Here is a 15,549-nt window from a genome sequence, read left to right on the forward strand (position 1 = left end):
TAAAATACTAGACAAGGGATATAAACATACTTAAATACTTTTTTTGTACATACATCTTACATAATATACATATTACATATAAAATACACGTCACAGAAATTAAAATTCATCATTTTCATTTCTGCCCAGCCGGGAATCGAAGCCGGGACCTCTCGGTATAGTAATCCATTCTGAACCACTACCCCAAACGGCCGACAAATATCGAGACATTGTAATGAAAATATCGAGAACTGGTGAAAATTCTCACTTATTCTTTAAGCTTGATTGATTTAAGTTTTAGATTTCTTTGATATCTTATCACACGTCATTAGCAGGAGTGCAGCCACTTCGTTATATTCCAATTGGCGAATTGACATCGGATATTCATGCCGGTGCATTTTGTGCACAATTGCAGTGTTTCATGTTTGATTTGTTAGCGTTAATTTGATAATGGCGATGTTTTGGGATGTTTACGATTTTATGTAGCGTAGGTTTATTAACAACATGTCATAGTTAACATTGTAGCTTGTTAGGTAGTTGTTATATAGCCTACTTTTCAGATAGGAATTGGAAGTATTTTAAACAAAATATGAATCCCTATAACATAGAATATAGAGAACAAGCTTTCCGCCCGCGCGGCTTCGCCCGCATGGAATTTTGTCTGTCACAGAAAAACGATATCGCGCGCGTCTCTGTCTCAAAAACCGGGATAAAAACTATCCTATGTCCTTTCCCGGGACTTAAACTATCTCTATGCCAAATTTCATCAAAATAGTTTCAGTGGTTTAGGCGTGAAAGCAAGACAGACAGACAGACAGAGTAACTTTCGCAATTATGATATGATACTAGTATAGATATACATAGAGATTATATGTCAAGAAACCTATGCTATGTTGCATGGTCAGTTCGATCTCTTTTTAAGAGATTAGTAGCGCTAACGTATTAATAGGTACCTGCATAAAATTGAAAGTATTAAACGTACCTACGAAAGTAGACCTACCTTGCTTATTCCACAGTAATTGGCAACAGTGTATTGTAGTGTAGTTTATACTAAGGCTGACTAAAATCTGTCAAACTCCATACCAAAAGCACCGGTTAATGTTATTGTTACTGTTAAAATAAGGTGGTGCAACTCAGCCTTAGTAGTTTCATTGCACTTTAAGGTTGGGTTGCACTATCTTGCTTTAACTTTGACAAACGTCAAAAATCTGTCAAACTCCATACAAAAAACACCGGTTATCGTTGTTTCGGTCAAAGTTGATTGGACCGTTTTCAGTTATGTCAAACATGCGTTTAGTTTTACAACTCAATCATCTAAGAAAGCATTTCTATTCCGTTCGCGGAGGCATTACAGACTCCATAATAACATGTCCATACAAAATATTCCATAAAAACTGAATACGCGACCCGATCAAACGAACGAGCACAAAGTGCTGTCGGTAAAAGGGTGCAAGTATAAAACTCAGTTTTCTCACAAAGGTTACACTCAGAAGCTCACTAACGCAGATTTCCAGTTTTTCTTACTTTGTTAGTATATTTAAGCGTTTGCAAAGGCCCTTTGTGAGGGTGAAAAACAGTGTTAGCCGTTTTTATCCAAGTGTAGCTCAAATAGAACAGTATGTTAGTTAGTAAAAATGTTCTTGTAACCTCGAAGAATTTAAAAGGGCACTTTCCCACGGTAATCCAGTTTTGTGGAAACAGTAGCATCCCGCGAAACAGAACTGTCATGTGTGTTTGAATCAAATTACGAACGGATATTTTTTTTTTAATTCACGGGATGTTCAGGTGTATGATAGTATTCAAACATGTACCTATACCCACTAAATAATATAAATAAAACATTTCCTGCAAAAAACGGGAAATATTCTTGAATATTTTACGATATCGCCCAAAGAAAGCAAAATAATGTTTAAAAAGACTTTTAATAAATAAGTTGTGGTTCTCAACCACATGGATAATAATAATTAATCTAATCCCAAAGTATCAAATCTGAACTTTTTATCAACTCAAATTGAACTGGCTGTCCTCGCCTAACTAAGTCCAAAGTGATTTGTTTTTCCGTTCATGCGGCAGGTCTTTCTTTCGAACTCCTTTATTGGTAGCGACGCAAAGGAATTGTACTCAGCTAATGGAACTAAAACATTGGCTTTTAAACATCGTGTTTCAGTTACAGAGCCGACTGTGGACTGTTGGTTTTATTTGGGCTTTTTGAGTTATCAAATGAAAATGGTGATAGTGAAAGACCATGGAATGTTTTAATGGAGTTTTTGCAGAAGATTGGCACATAATATTAGTTCTATTTCTAAGCTTACCCATTTTTCTCTGTTTTATTTATAACCATGGGATGTAGATATTAGAGAAATAAATGTTCATATAATTTCTCTTCAAATTATTTTGAATAAACTAGCAAGGATTAAAAATTCTTTCTGTAAACGAGTTTTTATAAACGCACCAATACCTACCACGACTTTCTAACCAAGTTTTTCGGGCTCTATTTATCTCGAATATTTATTTATAAGTTAATAAATACTCAAGCACATTTTAATACTTATCATCCAAATAAGATGCACAGAAATCCTGAGATAATTTTCAAAGTTTTCATACTTAGTCTTATCACTATGAAAGTTTTAAACTGTATTAAAACAGTTTCTCAGCAAATTCCCTACAATCTTCTTACCGTCTAAGTACTTAGGTACATTCGAAACTCTGTAATACCCCAATCTAGAAGGGTACCAACCCTTTCACGAACCGATGTCAAATTCTTCAAACACGATTTTTCAATCGGATATTGGCTTTAATTTTCCCCTAGTTTAAGATTCGATTAGATTCATAAGCGGAAGCGGACTATCGAGCGTTTTTCTATGCGCAATAAAATTACATGAAAATGTATTTGTAGCTCTGCTTTGTAGTTTAGCCTTAGATAACCGTAGATAAATAACGTCAAACTAACATGAAAAATAAAAACTCCAAGAAGTCTTACTCCAGTTAACAAGCTTCATTAGAGTATCTTTGGTGCCCTTTGGATTTTGGTCTAGTTTAGTCTAGTTTTGATAAATCTCACAATCTGTCTCCATTTTTTGCGCATGTTTTACTTCCTTGGAGCAGTTGTATCTCTGTTCCCAGTGAAAGCTCTTTGGATAACCGCTGAATCGATCATTCAGCCATTATCCAACCAATGGCAACGGAGGGAGTAACGGGACTATTCCCATCTCTCGTTCCCACCACTGCAACTCCTGTGTAGCCAGGATCTACAGCTTGACCGCCACAAAAACCCAACCAATGAAGGTCAAGTTTGTCCCGGGGGAAAGTTAAACTGTCATTGGACCCGCAACGAAATTAATCAGAAGAACATTGGAAGAGTTCGAAATTAAGGTTCGACTTCCCTCCATTGCAAAGCGGACGGATCCCAACGGAGGGAGTAAGGGAAGAACCTTTAAAATCGCGATCGCTCACGCCTGCAAATGTGATCGCACCCTTACAATATTCGTGAGAACAGACAGGTGCAAGTCGCGCCTTGAGTCCGCCTTGAGATTCAGTTCGCTAAGTAGGTACCTACTTGAGTTTCAGGGGAAGGATTTTTAACACTTCATTTTATCGGTGTTATAAATTTTGTAATGGAAAACGGATTTTCATTTTCAAATCGAGTAAATAAAATATTGCTCTTGCTTTAAAAAGTGTAACAAAATGTTTCAGTTTTTAAATCAAAACTGTAATAAATTTGGGAATTACACACACGTTAGTGGAAAATCCTTTATTGATATAAATTCTCAAAAATATTCACGATTCTAACCTACGAGTATTTTATGTAATCATTTCAGCCACAGGACGTCCACTGCTGAACATAGGCCTCCCCCAATGCTTTCCATGTTGATCGATTGGTAGCGGCCTGCGTCCAGCGCTTCCCTGCTACCTTTACGATGTCGTCGGTCCACCTTGTAGGTGGACGTCCCACGCTGCGTTTTCCGGTACGCGGCCTCCATTCCAGAACCTTTCTGCCCCATCGGCCGTCAGTTCTGCGTACTATGTGCCCTGCCCATTGCCACTTCAGCTTGCTAATACGTCGGGCTATGTCAGTATTACATAGCTTTCATTTACTGTATCACTTTCTTTTAAATACATAATAGGACATTTAAATTATTAACATCATTTTGATTACGAGCCTATACTATTGTTAAAGTATTTTTCAAAAAAAAAAACTGTATTTATTTCGAATAAAACCTAAACTTTTATTAAAGAAAACTTATTTGTAATAATAAAAAGTATTCCATAACTTGAATACTTATTTTGACTTATATTCAGAAACTTTAATAGTAACTTTCTTATTAATTTGATTGACAGTGTTAATATTTCACACAAAATATTTTTTGAGACTTATCTTGCAACGCATTTTAAGTACCTAGTAAATTGCAATGTATGTTTTAGAGGATTTTCGATTTTGTAATTATTTGTTTATTCACATAGTTCACAACTTTAGATAGTCGTATTGCGCAATAATTGCATTACCTACTTACAAGACTGCACGTGTAACCGCATCAGCATTTTTGGTTAGCGACGTTCATCAGAAAGTAATATGAAGCTATACCTTAGTGGGAAAGCAATGAACAACAGATATTGTAACATTATAACTTGTTTGCCTGACATTATTTTATCAGTTCTTTAGAATTAGTTCTTTAATGAAATCTTAAACGTTAACATATTTGGAACAAGCTAAATATGTAGAATGATTTTGTGTGATAGTTATCAAGTTTTGTTTTATAGTGGGTTCCTAATACTACAGAAAGATTTACTTTTTGAAAACTTTTGATGAGATAGATGGATTTATTTTTGTATTACGAGGAAGAAAAGTTGAGATTACATTTTGAATAGTTTTGGTAGATTGAAAGTACGAATGTATTAAAAAGCTTTTGTAACAATAGAGTGCATTAGTTACATTCGAATGAACGATGTGGAAAAGGAATGTGAAATAAATGGATGTTAAGGATTATGTTATGTGATTAACATATTGTTTTGATTGTAGAATGGAAAGTATTATTTTAGAAATAGGGAATACTTTAGTAGAGATATTTTGTAACACCAGTGGACTGTACAACCACAAGTAAACAAAATCATTTATGCTAAAGAATTCAAATGTTTGATTTTATTGTTTGGAATTGAATGTTTATGAAAGAGAATTAAATATGTTGTAAAGGTAATTATGGCAAAAAAAGGAGGTACAAAACGACGTCGAATCCTTCAGTTTGATCATGGTGCAAACGAGATTTCTCTGTGTAAGCTGTTGGAGGTCAAAAATACCTTAAAAGAGGACTCGTTTATATAAAATAAGGGCACAAGGTACAGTCAAGGAAATCAGATCCTTCATTTGATCATGGTGTAGACGAGTTTCTCTCCGTGAAAATAGTTGGAGATCGAGTGATCTTAAAACATGACCCTTAATAAGTCTATGCATAGCAACAAAGACTAAAATGTCTTATAAAAAGTCGACTATAAAATAAACAGACTGTACCTAAAATAAAATAAAATAAATAAAAAAGTGTTATGAATAAAAAATAGAGCTGGCCAGCCTAAATAAATAATATGTGTCCATATACTCAATAAGAGGTATATAAATAAATAAAAAAAAATAGTACCTACCTAAATAAGTGAATATGCCAAGTAAGAGAGATATTATTATGCCCAAGAGGTAATAAATATAGGAGAATGTAAGAAAGATTATGTTTATTGAGATGTGTTTAGAAAAAAAAAGTTAAGATTGTGTTGTGTATGCAAAACCTCACAGGCAAGGTTATATTATTGAGAAATATTTATCATTCTTAAATATGGAAAGTAAATGGTAAATTTATGAATATTTTAGTTTCAATTGTTTAAAAAAAAATTGAAGTCATAGAACTGATGTAATAATAATTTTAACATTTGTAGAATTGATAATTTGAGAATAATATTTTGAGATAGTTTAATAGTAATGTTATATTAAGTTACCAATATTAGGATCCCACTACACAATTTTGTTTGTTTAAAATAATACTATGAACATTACGAATACTTAATATCATGTTTACGATAGTTGAAATAAATAAAATGGTAAATGTGTCAGAAATTAAATATGAAATGCATGAAATTGTGTCTAATCTGTAGAATCTATCATTATTTTATCATGGTAAACAAGGTAACTGAAAATTTTACAAAACCGAAATGACATATTTTGTAGTATGTGTGTTTTATAAATTAAACAGTAAATAATTTTATTATCAATTATTAACATTATAATTAATTTGACCCAACTACTATAATTATGTAATACTTTCAGTAATAATATTTTATATTCTGTAGATCGTAAGTAAGAAAACTTTGCGATGTGTAATTATTGTGTTGATATTTGAAACAATTATTTTTAAAGAAAATTTTGTAGAAAACTGTAAACTGTAAAACTATGTAAAGTAAAATTTTAATGAGAATTTAAAAAGTGATGTAAATTATTTTCACATAGTTTGTGTATTTCTAATATTTACTTTAAATTTAAATATTGACTGTTTTGTTAATTTGGAAGTAATGAAATTCTTTTACAACATCTAAATATTTAATTAATACTGTAACATCTTTAAAAATCTGTTTTTCTGTCTGTGTAGATGTTTATGTTTGATAGTCCAAAAATCATCCTATTCAAATATCAGTTTATGTGGAATTTTCTAAATTAGTCAACTCATTTATGTATTTCTTTTTCTCTAAAAATATGAGTGTTAAAAAAAATATTTTGTGGTCTGTAAACTTTTAGACCTTTTCATGTTCAATTACTTTTTACAAAATTATGGTTTTTAATGAAAATTAAGATAATTTGAAATTAGATTTTTTTTTTCGGATTTTAATGTATTTTGATGTTTTGTTTTAAACTTTTGTAACTAAATGTAATGTTTGAAAAAATATTGTAAACCATTTTTTTTCTTTTAAAAAGGGGGGAGGTGTAGTATGTGTATGCGCCACCCTCACACTAACATAAATTAAGGCTATATATTTGACGTTGCTGCGTAAACTGACACACACAATATACTCGCATCGCACAGTATAAACTACTTTCATTGACAACTCCCGGTCCCCACATTACATCAGCGACTTTGGTTCGTTTACGGATCTCCTCATTTCTGATTCGATCTCGCAAAGAAACACCAAGCATAGCCCTCTCCATAGCACGCTGTGCAACTTTGAGCTTCTGTATAAGGCCTATAGTGAGAGGCCACGTTTCCGAGCCAAAGTTATCACTGGTAACACACAAAATTATTATGTAGGTATTTTTACATAATAATTTTATGTAAATGATGAAAATATTTAAAAATACATACAACTTAAAGTTAATTCTGTCTTACCAACCAGCAACGAAAGAACAAAACTCAAAAAATTCATCGTCATTTCAGCAAATTACAATCTCTTAATATATTGAATGCCTTTTTGGCACATTTATACTAAAGAATATCATTTATTTTGACTAACAAATTCATCTTACTCTTATATTGTATCAAAATAATTAAAAAACAATGCGTCAATCTACTTGGCGGCATTTTCTTCAGCTTCCATCGCCATTTCTTGTATTTTCTGCAATATCTTCTGTCGCTTCTTCTCCATTGGTGTCTTGTACCACCATATTTCTGCTGCGGCATCCTAAAATATAGGAGCATTTTTCATAAAAAAGGTTTTGGAGCTTTCTTTTAGTAAATAACTAGTGCAGAGTGTGGCCAGGGCTCCCACAATATGGTGAAGCACCTGGATCCGTATCCAGGTGCAGCGCAGGGCCGGTTATTGTGAAAATCTTTGTGAGGCCTTTGTCTAGCAGTGGACGTCATTTGAGTGAACGAAAGAACATAATAAGTAGTGAACTATTGCTTTGTTTTCAGCCAGTTTGAACTAAAGTGTAGTGTCCAAACTCACAATTAGGGCTATATTTCACCGGGACACGATGGCAGCGCAACCAAATAAATAAATAAATAAATAAATAAATAAATAAATAAATAAATAAATAAATAAATAAATAAATAAATAAATAAATAAATAAATAAATAAATAAATAAATAAATAAATAAATAAATAAATAAATAAATAAATAAATAAATAAATAAATAAATAAATAAATAAATAAATAAATAAATAAATAAATAAATAAATAAATAAATAAATAAATAAATAAATAAATAAATAAATAAATAAATAAATAAATAAATAAATAAATAAATAAATAAATAAATAAATAAATAAATAAATAAATAAATAAATAAATAAATAAATAAATAAATAAATAAATAAATAAATAAATAAATAAATAAATAAATAAATAAATAAATAAATAAATAAATAAATAAATAAATAAATAAATAAATAAATAAATAAATAAATAAATAAATAAATAAATAAATAAATAAATAAATAAATAAATAAATAAATAAATAAATAAATAAATAAATAAATAAATAAATAAATAAATAAATAAATAAATAAATAAATAAATAAATAAATAAATAAATAAATAAATAAATAAATAAATAAATAAATAAATAAATAAATAAATAAATAAATAAATAAATAAATAAATAAATAAATAAATAAATAAATAAATAAATAAATAAATAAATAAATAAATAAATAAATAAATAAATAAATAAATAAATAAATAAATAAATAAATAAATAAATAAATAAATAAATAAATAAATAAATAAATAAATAAATAAATAAATAAATAAATAAATAAATAAATAAATAAATAAATAAATAAATAAATAAATAAATAAATAAATAAATAAATAAATAAATAAATAAATAAATAAATAAATAAATAAATAAATAAATAAATAAATAAATAAATAAATAAATAAATAAATAAATAAATAAATAAATAAATAAATAAATAAATAAATAAATAAATAAATAAATAAATAAATAAATAAATAAATAAATAAATAAATAAATAAATAAATAAATAAATAAATAAATAAATAAATAAATAAATAAATAAATAAATAAATAAATAAATAAATAAATAAATAAATAAATAAATAAATAAATAAATAAATAAATAAATAAATAAATAAATAAATAAATAAATAAATAAATAAATAAATAAATAAATAAATAAATAAATAAATAAATAAATAAATAAATAAATAAATAAATAAATAAATAAATAAATAAATAAATAAATAAATAAATAAATAAATAAATAAATAAATAAATAAATAAATAAATAAATAAATAAATAAATAAATAAATAAATAAATAAATAAATAAATAAATAAATAAATAAATAAATAAATAAATAAATAAATAAATAAATAAATAAATAAATAAATAAATAAATAAATAAATAAATAAATAAATAAATAAATAAATAAATAAATAAATAAATAAATAAATAAATAAATAAATAAATAAATAAATAAATAAATAAATAAATAAATAAATAAATAAATAAATAAATAAATAAATAAATAAATAAATAAATAAATAAATAAATAAATAAATAAATAAATAAATAAATAAATAAATAAATAAATAAATAAATAAATAAATAAATAAATAAATAAATAAATAAATAAATAAATAAATAAATAAATAAATAAATAAATAAATAAATAAATAAATAAATAAATAAATAAATAAATAAATAAATAAATAAATAAATAAATAAATAAATAAATAAATAAATAAATAAATAAATAAATAAATAAATAAATAAATAAATAAATAAATAAATAAATAAATAAATAAATAAATCTTTGGACAATTTCACACAGCGCCAGCTAGCCCCAAAGTAAGCAACTTAATGCTTGTGTTATGGGTGCTAGCTTAACGGATATACTACTTATATACGTTTTTTTTTAAAATACATAAATATTATACATAGTCACACCCAGACCCGTCACAGAAATTAAAATTCATCATTTCAATTTCTGCCCGGCCGGGAATCGAACCCGGGACCTCTCGGCATAGTAGTCCGTTCTGAACCACTACACCAAACGGCCGACAAACAGCCAACAATGGACACCAGGTATACATTTTGTTGGTAGCGGCGACTGGTTGCGCCGCCATGGTGTCCCGGTGAAATATAGCCCTTAGGGCTGTATTAAGTAACTCACCTGTTCAGCGTATACTGGTTCCATAGCACTAAGCTGAACGGCGATCTCTTGGGCAGTCAATGCGCGTACCCGCAGTTGCAGTCTTCTTTTGGTGGTCAGCACTGCATTCAAAGCTGCTTGTAATGTTCCTAAGTGAAGAAACAACGTTTTAAAATACTTCTTTGTATTGCTAGATAGGTTGTGCTGAACTAAGATGTAAGTATCAACAAACTAATCAGTCAATTGCGAACGAGTTAGAGAAGCAGGTGTACCACGAAGTCTGAAAATATTAGTCCCGTTAGCCCTTTTCGTACTAAGTGAAATAAACATGCTTGTGTTACAAGTGGGCTCACCACAATAGTCGAGCGAGCAGCAACCGTGTTTGAACCCACGTTCCTCGTATGTTGAGTCAGCTATCTGACCCCTTCACCTTTCGGCTATCGTGGCTTAGAAAATTTATTAAATTCATAGTTCACTCACCAAGAGTATATGAATCAGACACCCTCGACAAACAGCTCAGATCGAGTCTCGGAGACAAGGCACCAGCTTTATGGAGTCGCATCCTCCACATCAAGGATATGCTGCCGTAGTCAGCTCTGGGTATCTGGATCACCTTATTGTAGCATTGGAAGAGGAGCTTCTGCTCGGCATCCCATGGAGTCTTTGAGGTCCCCACGAAGAGGACGCGGTCTTCTGGGTAAATACCTAGAATGTTAGACGAAATAAAACTTTTGCTTGCCATGATTTGAAAAATCATGGACGCAAAAAGCACTAAAAAGCATTGCAACCACGATTAAATTTTAGTTTCACTGGTTCTTGATGCATTTCGGATTTTTATTCAACGCATCAGATTAACAAAATACCTTTATTTGTTAATCCGAAATGAATCAAGCATCCGCTGGTTCTTCATTAGGTACTTATTAACCGAGGCCTGTGGCCGAGTTTATCAAACGAATGCGTTCTTATTATGTACGAGTAAGCTACTAAGGAGTTGGACTTTAATTCTTTACCTTTTATTATCTTCACCAAATCCTTTTTCAGTCTTTTCGGATCAGTCTTATCAGTCTTCGGTATTTTCTTAACAAATGGCTTATCAGCTTCATCCATCCAAATAACAGATGGCTGGAGAAGACGGGATACTTTCATCACTAAATGTATCAGCATGATCAAGCCAGTCTTGCCTGGGTATTTGCCGACTATGTTTGCTGGTGTCAGGTCGAAGAGCATTGCTCCAGCTTCACTGCAAATTGCGTGGACTAGCATCTTTTTGCCACTACCTGATGGACCTAGAACAGTAGGAAATGTAATATTCATCATCATCATCATCAAAAGGCACTGGATGCAGGCCGCTACCAATTATGGAAATCATTGGGGGAGGCCTATCTTCAGCAGTCAAGTGGGCGACCTACCTATGGCTGAAACCACGACCATTTGAAAATGATTTTCTTACCTGAAATAAGGACTGATCTAATCAAAGGTGCGTTAGTCCTGACATGTTCTGAACCGAGTGGCAAAATGCAATATTCTTTGATAAGTTGTCTGATATCACCCAAACACGGAGTCGGGTCTTCGCATTTTTTTCTCATTTCATCACCAAGATACGATTTTTCTCCGATATAATCGTCGATTTTCACCATTGGGTATGGTTTGATGATGCCATTAGATACTAATTCTTCGAAAAGGGATTCGGTTGTTCTATCAGGTGTGAGATCTTTTTCCTTCTTCTTCTTGTTTTTTTTGCCTCCTCTCCGAACCTTGACAAGTCACATAAATTAAGTCAAACACTACATTGAGAAAATCTAAGTCATGAATCGATCGAAGCCATCTACCATAAGGAGGACTTGCCCTGGCTGTATAAATTTGAGAATACAAACAAATAATATTTTTTTTACCTTTTTTTGGGGTTTTTTAGACTTCTTCCCTTTGATGGCCTTATCCTTATCATATGCAGCTTGCAACAATTCCAGTTCATTTCTCATCATCTCATCTACTACGTTTCGTATTTCTTGTTCAATTTTAACCATTTTTTCTCTTTCAATCATGTCTTTATAGTATCTTTCGTGGGTGTTGTCTACGTCTTCTTTGAATTTCCAAATATCTTCAAACCTAGAACAGAAATTACTTATAGCTTGATGTTACTTGTATTTTTGTCAATAATTCTTAAAACTGAGGTAACCAGATGTTACGTATAAATTGTGTTTAACTTACTCTTCATTAGCATTAACAATGTCTTGTAAGAAAGACGATGGGGTGCATTTGTAAGTGATCAAGTCTTCTCCTTCATCTTTTTGAGGTTTAGCGTCGCCATTTTTACTACTCTTTTTATCTTTGCTATCTTTACTCCTTTTAGATCCTCCAGAAGAAACAGGAGAGGATTTGCTGAGTTCACTCTCCATGCCTGTACCTGTAATTTGAAACTATATAAATCTGTTTTGGTTTTTGTCAATAGAGATCATTATTTTATGTATAGTTAGCGTCGTTCGTGACACCCAAAGTAACCAAAAACTTCGCAACAAGTGTTTATTACAATTGGAGGAAGGTTGGATTCTCAACTTTTTGGCCACATTCGGTGTCACGAACTGTACTTAGTTTGTAGGTAAATGCCAGGTACGTAATGCTTAACTATTTTGAATTTACCTTGTCTGCTATACATAGCTCGGCTCCCCCCACTTTCTTCAGATGGTATCTCAGGCAGTCTGTCAGTCCTCTCATAGTATTCAGAAATCCATCTTCTCAGCTCATCTCCAATCTGTTCATTGAGTCTGGCTGCGTGCTGAGCTCGAAGTGAATCTTCTATCGTATCTAAAGCTTTGGTATATTCTTCTGCCCGTTCTTTTTGAAGTTTACGACGATATTCTTTAACCTTTATAAAAATCACATAGAATTAATGATAATTTAAATTACATAGGCTCAGTTCTCAATAATAATTAAGTACGTAGTCTAGGATAATACCCCAAAAACTACATTAAACACTATTTGGTGTGTATTAACAGACAAAATAACGTATGTGATAGTTTTGATTAGGAAACCACTACGCCACAGCGAGTTTTATGTATGAAATTACTTTGCTCTGTGAAGCAATTCCAGAATTAAAGCGTCATTTAAATAACTTGATCTCGGATAGCCAGTGGGCTAAAGTTTACCTCTTCAGCTTTTTTAACTTTCTGCGACTCATAATAAGGAGGCAACTCCATTCCAATCAGGAGTTGTTCTTCTTTCTTTCGTTTCTTGGTCTCCCTCCTCGCTAGGAATCCACGCCACACTCTTTGAATGGCTGTTGCTGCTGATGCTGACATTTCCCCTTTCTGATCTCGTCCTTTTTCTTTCAGGAGACGGATTTCTTTCATAAATTGTCCTCTAAAATAAGCCATTTTTACTCATTTTGTTGTAATAACAATATTATGTGTGATTTATATGAGGGTGCTTTATTTGCATCGTGGTAGGTAAATCGTTTTGAATGGTTTTGGTGATACAGTTACAATGGATGAAATCTATCCTTTTAACTTGAAAGAGCGAGTGGTGCACTATCTGTGACAGTTGATTTACTATTTTTTTTTACAATACTACATGACGAATTTGTATAACTACCTATACATGGGAAATTAGCTATTTGTTGTTGTCGTGAAAAAAAAAACAGTCATTACTTATTCTTTGGTAACAGTTATTGATAATTTAACTTGAAATAATTACTTACCTTAATCTTCCTTGTCGAGCTCTTTCATGACTTTGTATGATCAGCACAGCTTGCTGTTCAGTCAGCACCAGGGGTTCTGGTCTGGGAGGCTCGTGGCCCAGCTTCTTCAGGGTATCAATGATGAACTGCCTTCGGCTTTGGTATTCTTCTTCTCTTTCCCTGATGAAGTATTGAGGGATGCATGGTTCAGCTTCGAATGGTGTTACTTGGAGCTTGTTGAGGGTCTAAAAATAAGTAAGAGCAGTATTTAGAAGTCAGCTAAAGATTGCTATCGTACAGACGACAGCCGTGGCACCTAAATACGAGTAGGAGTACCAATATAGTTCAAATAGATGCGATTTAGCAAAAAAAAATGTATTATTACTGCAACCTCAGTAATATTTATTTTTACGAAGTTACAGTAGAATGATAGGTTTGTCAAGACTGCCCTACAATTTCTTTCTGAGAGCAAGAATACTAAGGTTTACTTTATTCTCTATTTAAAGGATCCCCTACTAAAATGATTGCTTACCTCATCATCATCATACGTAAAATCTGACATCTGAATCTCAACCAGATCGTGTTTTATTTCAATCAGCCTCCCCAAGCACGCTTCCAGCAGTCGCCTGACAATCAAGCGCTTTTGTGGCTGCAAGAGCTGGTCGTATACTGCATCTAACTTCCCTAACAGCACTGTGTATCTGATGCGCAGTTCGGAAAGCAGCGGCTGCAGCGCTACCCTTTCCGCTGCTCCTCCTTCGAAGACTGCTTCATCTGCTTGCGTAGCTTCTCCCAGAAGCTCTGACGTCTCGGTCATCAAATCGTTGTAGGTTTTGTTTGACATTTTGGTGGCTTTTGGTTTGCTACACTTTTATTTTTTTAACTCACACTTTACACAATGTTTTTATTTGAAAGTTCTTAAACTTAACTTACACGTACTGTAACATAATTTATAACACTGTATGCATGACTTTGTGACGTCACTAAGCGGTTACTGTATATCGTAATTGATCCATTTTTAGCAAAGGAACAAACAGTTTAGTCTAACACTTTATAGAGTCCCGTACGTACTGTTTGTTTAGATTTTGATACAAATATCGACTACACAAACTGTTGCCATAGTTTTCGTGCAATGTTTGTAATGCCCGTTCACGCATCACTGCGTTCGACAAACGTTATTGTGTACACATAAATGTATAACTGTAAATACAATATATTTACATCAACAAACTATCCCATCACTAAAAATTGTGTTAAGTTTTTAGTATCGGTGTATATTTTTCCAGTAACTACGACGCGATTTGTCAGAATAGGTATTACAATGGGGACTCTCTTAAAATCACAAAATATTCGATACGAATGTTATTTATTAGTAAAAATAATATCAAATCAGATTTCAAAGAGTTAATAATTGAATTAAATTAATAATTCCAAGCGTCTACACATTAACAGTTTAGTATCATTTTTCATACCCCGTACCAAGATAATTCAATATTAATTCATATCGCTCTCCCACGTTTCCTTCTCATGGTACAGGGTTGCTATCACCTCCGTCACAGTCGGATTAACGGGTATTGTACACCATTGTTAAATTAAATACCAATACGGCAACATTCGGCTATATTTTAACGTTATCAGCTTTTTATTTCACCGCACATAATCGAGTTGAAAAACGTACAAAAGTTTCATTGTCCATGATATTATACTCGTATTGGAGAAGATATGAGTCCTATGATTTTGATCAATTATTTTGGAAGTGAAAAAATACTGACATATTGAAGAAGTATATTTTTTAATGTTTTCG

General features: G+C 31.2%; 1 protein-coding gene across 1 annotated transcript; it reads right to left on the reverse strand.

The window, feature by feature from the left end:
- Positions 1 to 7,479: 7,479 nt before the first annotated feature.
- Positions 7,480 to 14,589, reverse strand: LOC114363218 (dynein regulatory complex protein 11). The gene is made up of 11 exons (XM_028318881.1): positions 14,278 to 14,589; positions 13,767 to 13,990; positions 13,216 to 13,429; positions 12,710 to 12,935; positions 12,281 to 12,470; positions 11,965 to 12,178; positions 11,523 to 11,826; positions 11,083 to 11,358; positions 10,553 to 10,777; positions 10,094 to 10,221; positions 7,480 to 7,626 (listed from the first exon to the last, which is right to left on the reverse strand). The coding sequence occupies exons 1-11, from the start codon at positions 14,587 to 14,589 to the stop codon at positions 7,513 to 7,515; spliced, it is 2,427 nt and encodes an 808-aa protein (XP_028174682.1). The 3' UTR covers positions 7,480 to 7,512.
- Between the last annotated feature and the right edge of the window lie 960 nt (positions 14,590 to 15,549).

The sequence above is a fragment of the Ostrinia furnacalis genome, unplaced genomic scaffold (genome assembly GCF_004193835.3).
Source record: "Ostrinia furnacalis isolate ACB-3 unplaced genomic scaffold, ASM419383v2 OfSCF7027, whole genome shotgun sequence".
Classification (NCBI taxonomy): Eukaryota; Metazoa; Arthropoda; class Insecta; order Lepidoptera; family Crambidae; genus Ostrinia; species Ostrinia furnacalis.

Coding starts and splice junctions, on each gene's coding strand:
- LOC114363218 (XM_028318881.1), bottom strand. CDS start 14,589: ATGTCAAACAAAACCTACAACGATTTGATGACCGAGACGTCAGAGCTT. Junction 13,430..13,766: donor GCTCGACAAGGAAGATTAAG/GTAAGTAATTAT, acceptor GGCTTATTTTAG/AGGACAATTTATGAAAGAAA. Junction 11,359..11,522: donor TAGATCAGTCCTTATTTCAG/GTAAGAAAATCA, acceptor CTACTGTTCTAG/GTCCATCAGGTAGTGGCAAA.